Source organism: Varroa jacobsoni, unplaced genomic scaffold, assembly GCF_002532875.2.
Source record: "Varroa jacobsoni isolate VJ856 unplaced genomic scaffold, vjacob_1.0 contig01310, whole genome shotgun sequence".
In the NCBI taxonomy this organism is placed as follows: domain Eukaryota; kingdom Metazoa; phylum Arthropoda; class Arachnida; order Mesostigmata; family Varroidae; genus Varroa; species Varroa jacobsoni.
The window spans coordinates 1-17,009 of NW_019214618.1; the positions used below are offsets into that span (position 1 = coordinate 1).

The following is a 17,009-nucleotide window of genomic DNA, read 5'->3' on the forward strand; positions in this document are numbered from 1 at the left end:
TATAATCTTGGCTTGTCATAATAGTCTCCACGTGTTTGGGAATTTCTATTTATATATTCGAGAACATAGTGACTTGTCATCATCATAATAACATTAGCGGTCGTCTTTTTATTATCGTCATTACGGTATCGTCACCGTCATAATTATCTTCATAATCGGTCATACACATACATTGACTTCTTGCAAGTGGGGCGCGAGCAACTGACAGGCAAACAGAGCTATGTGGTAAAAAACGCACCAGTTATACCGAGCAAGACGACTAGTAGAAAGCGGAAATACAAACAGAAATAAAAGAAGCTGCAATAACTTCTGCCACTGCTGCCATTACTACGGCTGGGGCAAATGCTGCGGCAATACAACAGAACGGGAAGAGAGAACGTCGGCTGACGTCCGCGATTCGCGCGCTTGTCGTCCTTTCTTACCCCCTCCCCCCTCCCCCCTTACCTTTTCTCCCCCGCCATTTTTCCTCTTGATTTTATTCTTGGTTGGTAGTTTGCTCTTGGATTGTACTGCTGCTGCTGTTGTTGTTGTTGTTGTTTAATTACCGGTCGCCCAATGCTTGCTATCAATAGAATGTGCAGTATCAGCAGTGTAGAAGCCAACGGCAAGTATCAAAGGCCAACTAGCCATCAGAGCGTTGGAATCTATCTGTTGGTGTCGGCGGGCAAGCACGTGGCTAGACGAGAAATCTGCAACAATTAAACATATATATATATATATATATACTGCGGCCCACGTAGCTCTTTGCCTTGTCTGCTGTAGCGCCCCCCGCGGGACTAGGGGTAGTTTTTCACCCTGGGATCGGGCACAGCCTTTTTCCTTCACTCGCTTAACTTTTTGTTGCTGGTATTCCTTATCCTCTCAAAAACATATGGACATTCATGGGCGTTTGTAACAATAACGAGTGTCATTTGTTTTTCTTCTTGTCGAACGTAGAGCGTTCCCGTTTTCTGTCTATCCCTACTACTACTACTGATCTTTATGAATGGTTATTAACGATTTGTCCTACGAACAGTCTGACCTTTTTCCGACTCTCCTTCTGCAGTTACAAAACGCTCTGGATAGCGTTCTACTCGATTCAGCCTTTGATGTCTACGTGGCGCCCTATTTGTGTTTTCGTGTGCCTGTTTGCTTGCTTATTTACCTTCATGGCATCATCGTGTCTGTTTAATGTTGTAATAATTTCTATTTTTGTTCATTACCACGTGCTGACATTGGGCTCACTGCTGATTCTAGGGTGGCGTGAAGGCCGGCCGTCAATTGCCCGATCATACTAGATGCTAGCAAATGTCGGTCTTGATCATCTTTCTGAGCCCATTGTTGTTATCTTTTGTTATGTATGGTTCAACCTTGTGTTTCTATGACAGTGCGCCTGGTTCACCGAAAATACAATACTTTTCATTCAATGTTTGTCTATTTTACCCCACCCTTCCTCCCTCTTGCTCTGTGTCGTTTTTCATCTTTGATTTATTATCATTTCTCTCTGACGGTTGTCTTAGAGGTCTTACGCTTTTATCGACTGCACATCATTACTAAAATCTATCATTCTCGTCTGTCTCTTTCGATCTTGTCCATACATTCGCACACAGTTACTTACTCACTCGCACACACTCAATGTGGAGCGCTAATAGCGCTAGAATGATGGCCAAAAAAGCAATATCCTCAGATGACCACCCCTATAAGCTTGCCATTCGAACATGTTACACATCGTATATGATTCTTCTCAGCTACTTCAATCATATCTGACATGTTCATCAACTGCTCGCCCTACAACTTCTCTTGTAATCACATGGCTATATCGTCGGTTCTTGCGCGACCCGCGATATACATTACGGTTACAACAAAGATTACCTTCATTTCTGAAATCGGCAGCATCATCACCACTATCTAGAAATCGTCACCATGTTAGTACTTCTAATAGGTGTATGTCGATCGAGCGCTTGTATTACACCAACGCGTCGCTCAGTTACCGCCATTTGGTCTGTGGTAAAGCTAAAAACGTTTTATGTTCTATTCCTCGCTAATCTTGTTGACGATCAGTCGACAACAAAAAGTTAGGAATCCTCTACCCTACACCCGCTCTGTTATAATAAATCGTAGTTAAACGCCAGGAAATTTAGAAGAAAGAGGCGTCTCCTGAAGTGCCCTCACGTATTTGTGTAATGCCATGTGTTTTTGCGCCCCGGGTGGCGAAGGTCCGCCGTTGCGAGGCAGCGTGGTCCCTTAAGAAATTGAATGTTGGCAGGCGCCGAAACCCAATCTTCGGTGATGAGTATAGTCAATATAGCTGGGTGTTGATCAGATACTATCGTTGAGCGGCCAACGTCCTAAATCTATCTGAGCGATAAACAAACCAGCAATAGAAACGGTTCAGCAACTGATTTTTTAATTATAATAACAATATGATTATAATAGGATTATTTGTAGAAATTTATAGAAGATATTACGAGAAAATGGCTCATTGGGGGAGGGGGGGAGGTATTTTTCGCGCAGAGTGACCTGGTGTCGATAGGTAGATAAGCAGGTGTCTGTTGCTGTATGGTACATCCAGCACGATTTGTTTGTTTTTTTTTTTAATTTATTTATCTAATCTTCTCCTGTCTGTTATCTGACTATTGGGCATCATGTAAGGATTGATCAAGTAGAGAGCTTACTGCAAGTGAGGGAACTTTCTGGTCATCTAAGTTTTGCAGTTGAAGGCTTTTTTTAAATTGCTGTTGTCGTTCTAACTGTTGTTGCTTTTCCCGCGGTCCTGGTTCTATAGAGGCCATGTAGTTTGGACGAGAGTCTGTACAGTTTGTTGTGTGTGCCCCGGAAACTGATGGATAGCGGGTTGGCGAAGAAAGCTGCGTTCCTGAATCGCGCGAACCTCCTGTGGCGATAACGACGAGTGGTTCCGCCTCACATCGATCCCCGCTGTCTGCACCCCCAACGACCCGAGGGTCCCGACCACCCCCAACAGGTCACTTTGGCCGATTCATCTTTTTCTTCTTACGTGAAAAGCAACAGCATCTGCAAAACGAAAGACAAGATGATATCGGTTATTAAAAGTACTAGAAATCAATCAGTAGAACAAACAACCTAAACAGTGTAAAAAATCGTTTAGCTAGATGCTCGAAACTTCAAATTGATGAGAAATAGTACGTTTTCATTTTATTGCTTCTTAGCTATATTTCTTTATGGTAGTACGTAAAGATGTAACACACGCACTTGGTCTCGGAGATGATTTCCACTTCAACAGGTACAGCAATGGGGGTGTTGGAATGGCCCATGTTCGGGTCGTCCGCGATACCCTCTCCGCCGACTGTTGAGCTTACCACCTGCAACATATCGCGTAGAAAGGCTCTTGATTCGTGATGATACAAGAAGAGGATCGATGAACGTAATTCACTCTGAATCATTCTACAATGGACCCAAAAGAGGCGATACCTATAGACAGCTGTCATATGCCCATATATATTCTCTCTTAATTTCCAGGCCGTACAGAGCGCATACGTAAGATTCTAGTTATTTTTGGCTTTTCAATAATATCTAGTATCGAAATATTGCACGTATGATATTTAGCAACTATGCCATAAGGTGTGGTATACTTAGTATATTATTCAAGTATTAAATGCAATTAAGTGTATAGCTTTTTTTTATAGCGCGGATTTTTTATAGCTTCACAATATATCAGCAAGTGTGTGCTTAGAATTTTACCTGTACCGATCCATGCAGCTGCACTGCTAGTGGATTGCTGGGGTCTACTGAAGCAGTTGTTTGCTGTTGTTTGTCTCCAAGCCCACTGATCAGGCCTCTAAGAGGCACCCCGGCTGTAAGTGCCCCTTGGCCGGGACCTCCTGCATCACCGCCTCCTCCCCACGCAGGCTTAGAAGTAGTCGATGTATTTCCGCCCTAGAAAGTGTGCCAGCCATTCCCGTAATCTTAGTACTTATTCGAATTTGTCACATGGGAACTTGACAATCTAGTTCAAAATTTTAGACAGGGTATCTGCATAATGTAAAATCATATAGACAAAAACATATAAAAACGAGGAGACCTGTGTCTACCTTTTTTTCGCTGAAATAAAGAACATCGACTTTTCATATGAAGAATATGTATTAAAATTTAATAGTTTTATTGAGGATGATAAAATTACCCAATTTTAGTTGAATTTATCTGCCATCTTTGAAACGACGCATTTTAGCCGACTTTTGGCATGCTTACCTATCAAATTTTGCCGTCGAGACAATGGACAGATCGTAAAGAAACCAAGGAGATTGGCAAATGTATTAAATTCCTTTAAACGGCTTGTCTTGTTTTTTTTTATCATTAGAATCATATTTTTTGAGATGTCTGTGCATTTGTTATAGATCTGCCATGAATTTCTCACATTTTCATTTCAGTAAATTTCTATTTTTACCAATGGACTTATGCAGTACGCTCTACTTACGATACTCGTCTTGCCCGTCCAGTCAAACTGGCCATCATCAACAAAACCTTTCCGGTCAAACAAATCGCGAAACAATTTTCTCATATAATCATAATCTGGATTTTCGAAGAAATCCAGTCTACGAACATATCTGAAAAATATGAATGAACAGAAGATACCATTATTGATTGTTCGACGTCTGCCATGGAAGCGGTGTGTGTAACGCGTTCGGATATACACCTTATACGTTGTTTTTAGGAAGGCAAAATATGGCCTAAATTTTGCAGGTCGTACATAGACGCATCGAATGGTATTATGGCTAATTACCCTCTAAAGGATTGCCGCGAGCTCGCCAACAGCGATCACATCTTGGCATCTATTAACCAGTGTAGTGACAAAATTGTGTTTGATTTTTTGCATTAATGACAGGAACTTTATTTTCATCCTGAAGAATATTGGAGAGTTCGATTGATGTATACCCCTGATTGTGAAGTAAAAATAGTGCCACAGGCTTTCCTGTCCTAAACAGTGGATCGTTCCAAACCGTTTACACATTGTATCAGTTGAACTGATTGCAAGATAAGCAAGATCATTAAAACCATATTTACAGGCATTTTTTTTTTCCAAAATTTTCATATCAGAACAACTAATTAAGCCATAAGGGTAGATTTAAAGCTTTACCGAAAACTTGTAAGCTCAGGCGATTTACCTGAACATTCGTTAATAGTACAAACACCTTTCATCGATTTTCAATATTCCATTAAGTGGCTATTTTACCTTAGGTAGGTAGCCATTTCGGCCGGGTAGCCTTCACAGAGCACTTCCACAGGAGTACTTCGTTTTGTATCCCCAATCTTCTGGTAGCGCTCCTTGAGCGTGTCAGCTTTTAACCCTTGCCAGGGCAGTGAGCCTCGCAAAAAGTACATGAACATGTGGCCTAAAGCCTCTAGGTCGTCGCGCCGGCTCTGTTCTTTACCTGTAGCACAGATAAAAATTGCTTCCTACGTTGTCCTATCACGACTAAAAGATGCTCATATCTTTTAGAAACTAGTTCTTAAAAATTAAACCACATTAGAATCAGCCTAAGAGGTTTAAGCAAGATTTCACGGAGCACTTTTATCTATCTGTTTATCTAAGAACTTTCAACTTAATGTTTGAAATAATAATTTAATGGAAAAATACTTTTTTACACACATTCTTACCACTAGAAGGTCTTCAGTTTGTACGCACCTAAATGTGTATTGATGCTCATATATCGTGCGGTTCCAGTGAGGCTCTTATGTTCTCTGTATGGTATATGCTTGTTCGTTTCAGGGTCAATATACTCCTTGGCCAGTCCAAAGTCAATGATGTGTATGACATCTTGTTTCTTCGTTGACGTTCGTCCAATAAGGAAATTTTCGGGCTTCACGTCCCGATATATGAGGTGTTTCGTATGAACATACTCGATCCGATGTAGTAATTGGATGGCCAGAAGCAGAACGGTTTTGAGAGAGAACCGCCGTTCGCACACGTCGAATAGGTCCTCGAGCGAAGGACCCAAAAGTTCCATAACCAATGCATTATATCTGGCACACGGCCCGAAATAGTAGACGCGCGGAATCCCCTCTAAAACCAAAACAATGCAGTAAAAGAAGCTACTAATGTTCAAAGCTGCAGATGTCAATGGAGTGTCGTTACATTAATATTCCAATGGTGCTGGCAGAAATATGAATATAGCTCAAACGGTATTGGGGACGATCTCGAGCAGAATACCTAATTTAAGTAACGGTAGCGACTTTCAGGTGCTAGCTACTAAACGTTTAGTCGAACCGTCGTCTGATTTACCGTTCTTCAAAGCATCAGAGAGTAAATCACCTGTCAATGCTAGAGCAACTCACATGTGGAACAAACCAACTATGCAAAAAAGCACAAAAAATAGGTACGTGTTGGGCATAAAAATAATGAGAGGAAACCAACAATCCATATACAGAACTAGTTTTAAGTGTCAGAACTATGACACCTCTAAGAATGCGTCAAATATACCTTTTGACGTTTCGACATCGGTTTTGTACTGCACATAATTTTAAGACGATGCCGATTTTAAGTCGTTGCAGCCTCTAACTAGCACGTAAAAATGCGCTAGGATTAAGCTTTGTTAAACACGTAGGAATTTACGTGAAAATTGATCGATCCTATAAACAGAGAAATAGTATTTTTACTGATGCCCACACATACGAGTCAACTAAAACCATCAATAGCGTGGATTTTCTTTATTTCTTGATTAGCATCCAGACACCACGAATGGCGACCATATTTGTTCAACATATCGAAACGGAATAATGAGCTGTCAATATTTGGCATGCTGCCCTAAGAGCTGCTGATAACATTAGTATAATAATGTATAAATGTATCGTTGGACGCTCACTGTTAATATATGAATTGGCTTAACTTTCATCATAATCGTCCACAACAAAGCAACACACATTTGGCTAAATAAGGCGGCTCTATTTAGCTAGACAATGCACATCGGCCGTAGCAATGAAACGTGACCCATATTGCCTCCTGCCACCCACTTTTAGTCACCATCCGTTACGGTGAGTACGCTCAAGTAGCTTACTGGTTAGTTCGGAAGAAAAGAAGCTAGAGGGCGTGGTGAGGTGGAATTCATAATTATGTAACCCCTAAAAATGCGTCCCATCAAGCGAGAGCTCAGACCTCAGCTTACTACTCCATAAAAATCCATTTCCCTCCCTTCCAGCTGGCCATCAATATCGATCAATACAACAAGAGAACAATCAATGTTACGGATGGAGAAACTAAGGGCTTTGGCCTACGAACCAACGTTAAGCAAAGAAGACATGACACTAGAAATAGATAGCGGTCAACGTCTCCTCCAGCTTCAAACGTAAACGTCTTTATTATCTCCGTGATAATACGATTGTCGTCTGTGTAGATCACTTTAACAAACTTGGGGCGACTGGACATACGAATATTTGCCTATGAATGGTAAATCCTTAATTTTCGTATACTTTTTTTCATGTAGTGAAATATTAGTGCAGAAGGTGTGATATTGTTCCACACGCTGTGCTGCTACCTTTTGTTAATCTTTATATGGCGTTGATCTAATCAAATTCCGGTCGTGCTGATTGCACCTCAGCGACGCCCGAGCTCTCACAATAATTTATGATTTACGATATTACCTTTATTATGATACTGCAGTTGAAGCATACTAGTTATCCGTGAGAATTTGGCAACAGGTCTGCGAAAAAGCGAAAACTGGTGTGAACCGTGTGCTAAACCCCGGAAAATGTCTGCATGATATTAAGCAATTCTCGAAGACCTCCTTCATTTGCATTATTTTCTCTACCGTATTGAAAGATACAAACTATTGATCAACGTACACCTTTATACACAAAGCCCAACTAAGTGTTATCGTATTTCGTTTTTGAAATGTTTCAAAATGCTAACAATAGAAAAAGATCTGGCCACTCAAATTGTTACTGTCAGGAGAATAAACATGTGACGAAATAACCGAAAGCCATAAGATAGGATACTCTTGACAAGCAGTGAAAAGACGTTTCTGAATGCAATCACTGTTGATAAATCATTCAACTAAGATAAACTCCTACGGAGACTCCGTAGTCTTTTGCTAAGGCAGGAAGAAATGAAAAAACAAAGCTTCCCGAAGCTTTGTTGAATTGATGAAGTCAAAGTTGTATGTAGTATCAAACACTAGCTGAGCCGATTCTTTTTTAAATCGTTGTTTATATCTAGAACAAATCCTAGTCAGGTGTCCAACCTATGTTGATAAACGACCAAATTTCACTACTGCATTAATAGGTACTACTGTGTATATCACCGTATTTCGCTTATTGCAAAAACTGGTCTTTGTGCCCACGATTTTTCAGCATTTTTGTAGGCAGGATAAGCAGCGACACGTTCCGCTTAGCTGCATCCCAAACAAGATTACAAGACATTAACGCACAAAGCTCTTGTTAGGTATAATACATAGCTCAATGGCTGACACGATATCTCGAAATAACAATGGTCACGCAAAGTACGTTCCTAAACATATTCCACGTAAATGGGAAAAATTCCCATGTAATTCAGTATCATGCTGTATCTATGGCCATTCTAGAATGGCCACCTCTACATATATATATATATAGTGGTAGCCAGTTTTGGATGTCTTCAGATGCAACCAACGAGGAATTAGCTTCAAGAATGGAAAGTTGAAGCGATACAAGTTGGCCACCGTATTATTATTGTATGGGATGTTTTCACCCCTTACAAATCAGAGTTAAAGAGCTATCTATATATTAAACGCTGAGAATTCTGGGGGGTCGCGTATTCATCGAAGCAGCTACTTATAGCAGGCTCTGTCTACCACACAACCATAAACCAAACTCGTTTTTAGCTCTCCTGAATATAACTACAACCTAAATTATTAACCCTATTATGTTTCGTATGACAGCTGTCCTATCTATCCCAAACTAAACGATTTGTTGGTATACTATTATTAATATCACTATGATAAATGACTGAGTGACTTCCACAAATGACAAAGGTCAGTTTAAAGTAAAAATGTCATTTGGTCGAATACCTAGGTCTATTCTCCGGCAAGAAAACAAAGGTCGATCCGGTACCTGTAAACGGGTCCATAAACTGCTAGTTGACACAACGGCCAATTTCTCCAGCATCCGAGGATTTCGTAAGTAGGCCAGCTCTATTTTATATCGATTCCAGACACCCTTTACTATATTGCTAAGAAGAAAATTGGCATAATAATAGCCAACTGTTACTCTGCTGGCAATAAGATAGATAAAAATAACTCTGCAAGGTTCAAACAAGCTTCAAGTTCGACGATCCATTTAGTTACTTTATTTAGTTTCATTGCACATTATTACTCAGGTCGTTAATGGTTAATAAGATTTAAAACTAGTAACCGTAAAAATGACATAGACACAAATTATTAAATGAGAAATTATGATTCAATTACTGATTATTGATTTGTTTGCAACCTCAAGGTACTCATTTGATTGATACTTAAGATTGAGCTAAAATTTTCCCTGTGTTATACTATTCAGTGTAAATCAGCATGACCAAAAGATGAGTGTTCAACTATAAATCTAATTTCGGAAGCCATCTTTTGTCCGTTAGTTCAAAGTACTTTATTTAGCTCCTGTAAAGTTTATTAATTTAAACATAAATTCATAATGGAATTATAATAGCAATTTTCATTAATTTTTTTTCTTTTTTAAACTTTTCATTTATATTCTTATGTAGCGTTGTAGACTTCTGTCCTTGTTCTTCAGCCTATATGAAAGTTTGATCGATCACCAAGTACTTTACCTATAGAAGGGATCTAATAACACCACTATTATGAAATTCCTGAAGATAACATATTAAATACGACAAAACGGGTTATACACAAGCTCAAAGTAAGCGCCTTTTTGCATAAGAACGTTTGACAATATCAAAACTCCAGGGGGGCCTGGTAACCTCTGTAATTCTGACAAACATTGAACAGAACATCTGTTTCACTGAATTCATAGCTCGGATTACAACAGCTGGTAACTATACAACAGGTCTTCGAGGATAACCGACTCAAACAATAGGCGAAAATCTGAAAATAGGTATGTCAACAGGGCGCGTTTATAGGTGCCTCTTTCATCAGCCAATGAATCCGTCTACTGCTTAGACGATGTGGTAGCAGCCACGGAAAACCTAATAAGTGATTTCAATGACCGAGATTAGTCTGTTCCACACGTGAAGATCACTTTTGAAAAAACAAACTTCATTTCTTATAGATTTCATAACGCGTGCACAGTTTACTTACCTGCATTTCCTAGCAGTTTGTAAAACCGGTACTCAAGGTGTAGTTGAGGGGCTTTTGATTTTATTCCCTCCTGCGAATAAACATGAAGCCCAATAAACAGACGTATTAATAAAAAATCAAAATTATGTTTTTTTTTTCAGTTTTTTTAATTGGTATATGCAATGACGATGTTAAGCGTAGTTTGACAGGATACACTATTTTGTCACAAATACCACTTGGTATAGCTGTATATTCTGCCTGACCACCAAGCGAGCATTTTCGAGCAGTGGGTCCCTAGGCAATCTAGCCAACCCTACGACGCTTTCACTACCAATAAGGTGTCATAGAAATGCCAAACAATAAATTCACTTTTACAAACATTTTTACTACTTACGCACTTATTCCGCTTTGCATCCTTGTGCAAATTTATTTTTTTTTGTTTAGCTATCGCACCGACTAAAAAAAGGTCAAAGCAGCTTTAATGCCTTTTTTTAACTGAAAAAATTCTTTCCAATTTACGAAAACCCTATATATTTGGCTAATCTCAAGCTTAAGCTGAGGGGCGTAGTGCGTCTATTGCGAGGAAATTTAATGACATAAAAAGTGTGATTTGTCGGAAAACGAGGCGAGGGGTAGTTACTCCTTGCTAATGCTTCGGTACATGGCGTACGGAACCCAATCTGAAACTGAAACCCCAGCACAATGGCTTATCATCTCATTAGTGTACACGAATCATCTTAAGGGCCAATTCTAACGAGAGTTAAAGTCATAAAATTCGTTTTCCAAATTTCTTACACATAAAGTTACGAAATACCAAATGCATACACTAGCAATGTGTGCATTAGGTATTTACTACTTGTATATAAAATATGTACACAGCTATTCATTAAATAATGAAACTAAATTTAGACTATGTCGAAATTGCGAATCGAATATTCATGATTTATACATTTAGTTGCAACGCTATCAGATATCTGTATTGTTATTTTATATTTTTAGTGGTTACCAAATAAACATACGGCAAATAAGTCTTTTAGCATTTATCCTTGAGAAGTACATGAAAAACAATTCCTCTCGCTTACCAAATTCAGTTCAGAAAGCTGAATGAACGGCATAAACGACCTTCAGTCGGCGGAATTATTCCAATCATCTTAGGAAGCGCGTGAAATACAACTCGATCCGCTAGCTGAATGGCAAGCTAAAAAATCGCTTGTTCATTTGCTATGTTTGTCAATGCCAGTACAGAAATCAGGCTCATTTATTGGGACATCGCGTTTCACTTTTGAATATCCCGCCGTTATGGGATCTAGTCATGGTCTAAATGCCGCGACTGGTAAGATACAATTGTCGTGTTGAACATTACCAATTCGAAACAAGTTTATTCCAGGCTTGTTTAATAAGAGTCGATACACTTTAGACGCTGTTTAAACAGAACTCAAATTTGCAGAAAAGCAAAACGTTTAGTTTAGTTGCTCTACTGTTGTCTTTGTATGTACAATAAGGAAATGGGCACGTCCACGTCAGGCCGACGGAAGAGGTCGCTTATTTCTTTATTGAAACCCCAGCTTTTTTTCCATCAGCGCATTAAAAGAATAGTTCTTCAAAATCATGAAATTATACGTGCTCATAGGCATATTTCTTTTCTGTTTAGCTAAATTTATACATGCTCCTCTAGTAAGGGTATCTCAAAAAATCTATACTACACTCGAAATTAATATTACCTATTTTGCCTTATCCTTTGTCTAGACCGTTGCTCGACTGTCACTAAAGTAAGAACGCGAATTTTCGGCCATGCACCTCAAGTAAATACACTGACTTAAATTCTATGTTAACTTCTATGTTAAAGTTGGCAGCCTTGAATGCTACTAAAATATATTAATTAGAAATTCTTTTGAGAGGAACTTGAAACCATTATTAGCGATATATGAACATATATCGTCAGCAACATCTATTAATGTAACATCAGCCAGAAGTTGCAACAACTGCTCTTTAACTTCGATAATTGACTAAATGCAATATAAACATATATTCACGAACTTTTGATCATCGTTTCCACCCTGAATCTTGCGAGGGCTTTGCTAAGAAGCTTGAATCCTAAGGATATACTACGATGCAGCAAAAAATAGCTTTCACTACAAAGTAAATGGTTAAAATTTTCATTTTTTATTGAGTACTATCTATTCTGTGATGTATCTCTTTCTTTTTTCTATTTTGTATTTCATACCATACAACAGCCAATCATGCGTTGTCAGCGGAAACGGCTAACGTATTCAGTAGAACAACGAGTTCCCGTTCAATCGCTATCCTCGGTCGGGTACAACCTAAATTCTATTTAACACTGCTTCAGTTGCTTGGTGTTCTTTCAAAACTTATTTTCACCTTGGAGGCAACTTGATAAAAGTGACATCTAGAGCAATCTACGTCCAGTGCTTTTCCAGATTTCCATTTGCAAACCATAAGAGACTTTACCACCTCTTCTTATAGAGAAACAAATTTTGCTCTCCACTCTGCTAGTCTTCAGGTTGTATCTATCTTCACAATCAAATAGATAGAAAAAGGCAGCTTTCAAGGACTTTTAGATGTATTCAAAGAGAAGTTCACGAAAACCATTGAACCATGTACGTTGCGAACATATTATGGTTGCATTTAACTTATGTAGAAAAATCATACATAGTTTTCATCTAAATGGCGACATCAATACAGCAGTAAATTACTGGTATGCTAGATACATCGACTTGCCTCAAGTCAGATAAGGCTACCGGTCCGCCAGAGCCACATCCGTTCTAGCTTTGCATATAATCTATTGGCTATTTCTCACCTTTGAGCTCGGATATAACCAGCACCACTACTTATATAGCCAATTTATAAATACACACGACAGTACGATCAGGTATAGAGGAAAGAAACTGATTGGAGTCCAATTTGGCTTCTGCATTAAACTGCATGGGCCGTAAAAGGGCATTTCGTGGATCAGCTGAAGTTGTTGAGTGTTTTGAGAACTAAATGGAATGATGCGTTCACTCGTCAAAATAGTAACAATCGGAGCAGAAGAAAGAAAAGCATATGAGTGTATCATAAAATACTTTCCGCGTTCCATGGCCCCCTACTCTTTCCTCGGTATTGCCGCCGCTCATTATACGCCAAGGCAGTGAGCGAATCCAGTTTGCTGTCTATATTTAAGAGTTGCGGTCGTCGTCAAGTCAGTATGTGCGCGCGAGAGAAGCAGATGTCCAAATAGATCAGCCAGCCAAGAAACCCCCTGCGCGTTTCCCTTCTCCATGAAGATTTTTGCATTCTTATCCCGTCGCGCTCAACACCTGGTAAGCTATTCGTCGTTTTTTTGCTCGTGTGATATACGTACAGACGCAAAAGTGTGATGCCGTCTAATGTTGGTCATTACTTAGCAGTGGGTATGCCGAGTTGACCTTAGTGCGCGCAACATATGTATACATGAGGGCGATCATACGGGTCATTGCATCGTAACGATGAGAGCGCCAACCGCGAATTTGTAGCAAACACTCTCCGTCTTGCGTTAACCAAAATGAGACGGCAGCATAAAGAAACGTTTTTCATCAGTTTAAGCAAGAAGATGTAAGTCATCTTTATCATAAACACGTAAGCATTTTTATATATAAGCGAGTATATGCACTTGATGAGCTATGAAAACATCTCACATCGCCAATTGTGCAGCCTATATAACAACACTAATCCAGTGCTTTCAATGGCAGGACCTCTAAGTTACAAAATTGAGTTCAAACGTGTTTTTAAAATGGCGATAAGCCACGGATGCTGATTGTAGGGATATAATTTGTTTGGTATAACATTACTTTGCGAACGCTATTTAATCATGTGGAAAAAGAATACGATTACGCTTTTTGTATAGAAGATACATATACAGAGTCAATAGGAGGACATACAAGTTAATTTGCTCAGTATCCGCTCAAATATTTATTTAATTGTTTTTTCATAGTAGTAGTAGTAGGTACACAATGCATGAACTTAGGCCTTCAGACTTTTGTTTTAAGAATAGAATATAGTATTTAGACAATGATATCAAGTGTCTGCTTTGTGGATTAAACTATTATCTAAACAAGTATCTTATTAGTATCTTAGTTGATATTACCGTAACTAATTACAGTTTTATGGATGTGTCTCAAGAACCATCTTGAGACTTAGTTTTGTTGTTCTTGTTGCTATTACTTGTACTCACCAATTTGATTGCTACGTGCTCATTATTGAACAGATTTTTGCCTGCAATGAATACAAATAAAGTAACATTAGTGCTGTAGCAAAATTTCACACAGTTCTTTAGAGGTTTTCTCCAGGAACCACTTCCTCTGTCATTAATTAGCGTTTCAATAAGACATTTTTTTGCAAAGACAATGGAACTGAATTTTCTGGAACTTTATTGCACACTTTTAGCCGAATAATTAAGCTAGCAACATTTTTCGTTAGATTCTACCTATTATTCTAGGGGCATTCCATATTCACATAGGTTGCTTAACTTAAAACAGCCTTTTACAACTTCTGTGCGTACTTAGCTTCCAATCGCGGAACGTTTCGTTGAAAATAAATGTGTGTTAGTCTCAAATAGTTGTAGTTATACATCTGAAAAAAAAAAAAAGATTTTATCCATAAACGCGTATGGTTTATGAAATGCATAAACTTCCTGACACTGAAACTTTTAGTGATCTTCCACTAAGATCCTGTTGTTACATCATTGGCTTCTGAATATCTGTTAATATCTGCAATGAGTTGGACAAGTAAACTTCTCTGCTAGACATGCAACCTGTCACCCCAATATGCAGTACCTTAGGGACTAACATAAGATTGGTGAAAAGGGCCATCCTTATATGCTGGCAAAATGTAATCCTATGCGATCAGCTGCTATAACCAGTTCGATTAGCTGTGAAGAAGTCACCGAACGTCGGCGACAACATGAATAAGACATTCTGAAATTGTCATTGAATTACGTTACTACTAATCTGAACCCCTTATGAAGTGGCAAAGAAGGTGGATATCATTTTCTTTAACGTTTGCTCGCTCTGTGTTCATTTTGTGATATGCTATTGCGCTTGTACACGCACACGATGGCTAATAAGCTGTTCTCTATCGAAATAAAGGATTGTCTACGAAAGGCTTAGTGTTGCAGATAAATTCCCGATTCTACCCTATGTACCTCTCGCGCAGTAGAGAACATCGTAAATAAACGATTTGCCTTCTCCGTTAATAGAGTTAGATTGCTGCAATCAGAAGGTGCACATAATTCCGGTTCAACTTTTTACAGTTACTACAAATATTTCCCGCGCGATTTTGCTGGGTGCCTGACAACATTACTGTTCCCGCTGCACTAGCGAAAACATATCAACAGATCCCCGTTTGCATGGCGCCAACATTGATAAACGTTTTTCTTATTGGGATCTGTGGTCTGAGGTGCAATTTCAATGCATCTGGACCATCGCGTACAATTGGACGTCACACACAGCTGAACTCGACCTTCGAATTTCTACAATGCCACACAATAGTACTTATTTGTAACACGTACGATTTTGTTCTTTATGTAGTCCTTGTTCGCATATATATTGCGCGTATTTTTAAAAACTTATTGCAAGGTCTTATTTCGACAAATTCGATTGCACCTTGAAAAAAAACTAAACCAAAAAGGTACTAGATTGGTTTCGCAAAAACTTCAAACAACACATTATTATTACCTTTGTTATTAATAACATTACATAGATTCAAGAAGGATGGAGTCGCTATTCTCGGTGTGTTATTATTTTAGCCCTACAAATACTACACAATCAATTTTATTATATATATAACCACTATTATAGACACATATAAGATATGGCTCATGGTATCAGGTTAAGTTTTCGTTTTATCATCTCGTTTTGCATCATCGATCGTTTACACATACGAATTGTACGATATGCGTATTTTTTTGCCTCCTAGTTTCTTGTGACATCTGCGCAGTGCTGCCTGTTTACGGCTAACCTAAAGCAATAATCATTATAATAGTCTGCGAAGCAGCAGGCCGGCCAAGCAACTCATCTCACGTGAGCGATCCCGAACGCTTCGTGCGAGGCTATGGGCAAGGTCATGTTATTCCAAAAATTATCTTACAATTATTATTATTACCATCATCATCAATAACGCCACTATCATCGTAATGATGACCGACCAATACCACCCGTCGTCACCCTAATGCGTGTAGTTACAGCCCGTCGCAGTTTGTCACGTCGTTTCGTCGGCTTGCTCCCACAGGTGACGGGAGAGCGAGCACCAACAGCGGTGGCAACGACGGGACGGCTGCAACGGTTACAAGCTAGGAGCGTAACCGTATTCGGAATCTCATGTTGAGTGCCCATGAGAAAGAAGTTTATAGCTGCCCTATCGACTAGACAGGCTCGCATCGGGTGGAAAAGCACAGGAAAACAAGAACTCGGCTTACGATACGTACGCGACTTGCAGCCATTAGTCGCGCGAATAAGGAGGAATCGCTAATCCACCTAGGCCATGTCTTTATGGAACCCATACGGGTGACAAGACGCAAACCGCGCAAGCAAGGGATATTAGGATATAAATCAATAGCTTTTTTAAGGGCAAAATTAATATCTATTCATTGCTCTCTGGTGATGCTTTTGTACTCTTTTTGTCAACGTATAACTGAAAAGTTGAATTGAATAGTGGCAAATTTACGAGACAATGCTTTTTCATAATGACTAAACGGATGAGATGGATGCTGAAAAGTCAAATACACACAGTAACAATGCTATGATTTCGTTTTTGAACCGTCAA

The 17,009-nt window shown here is 39.2% G+C and overlaps 1 protein-coding gene across 1 annotated transcript in view; it reads right to left on the minus strand.

Moving 5' to 3' along the window:
* Positions 1–18: 18 nt before the first annotated feature.
* gish (casein kinase I gish) overlaps positions 19–17,009 on the minus strand; it is a 38,594-nt gene continuing 21,603 nt past the window's right edge. Inside the window, exons 2-9 of the mRNA XM_022853032.2 lie at positions 14,422–14,462; positions 10,233–10,302; positions 5,642–6,019; positions 5,189–5,387; positions 4,433–4,562; positions 3,700–3,894; positions 3,211–3,320; positions 19–3,012 (exon numbers count right to left, since the gene is read on the minus strand). Of these exons, the coding sequence (XP_022708767.1) occupies positions 2,964–3,012; positions 3,211–3,320; positions 3,700–3,894; positions 4,433–4,562; positions 5,189–5,387; positions 5,642–6,019; positions 10,233–10,302; positions 14,422–14,462 (1,172 nt within the window). The 3' untranslated portion in view covers positions 19–2,963. The remainder of the gene's footprint in view (positions 3,013–3,210; positions 3,321–3,699; positions 3,895–4,432; positions 4,563–5,188; positions 5,388–5,641; positions 6,020–10,232; positions 10,303–14,421; positions 14,463–17,009) is intronic.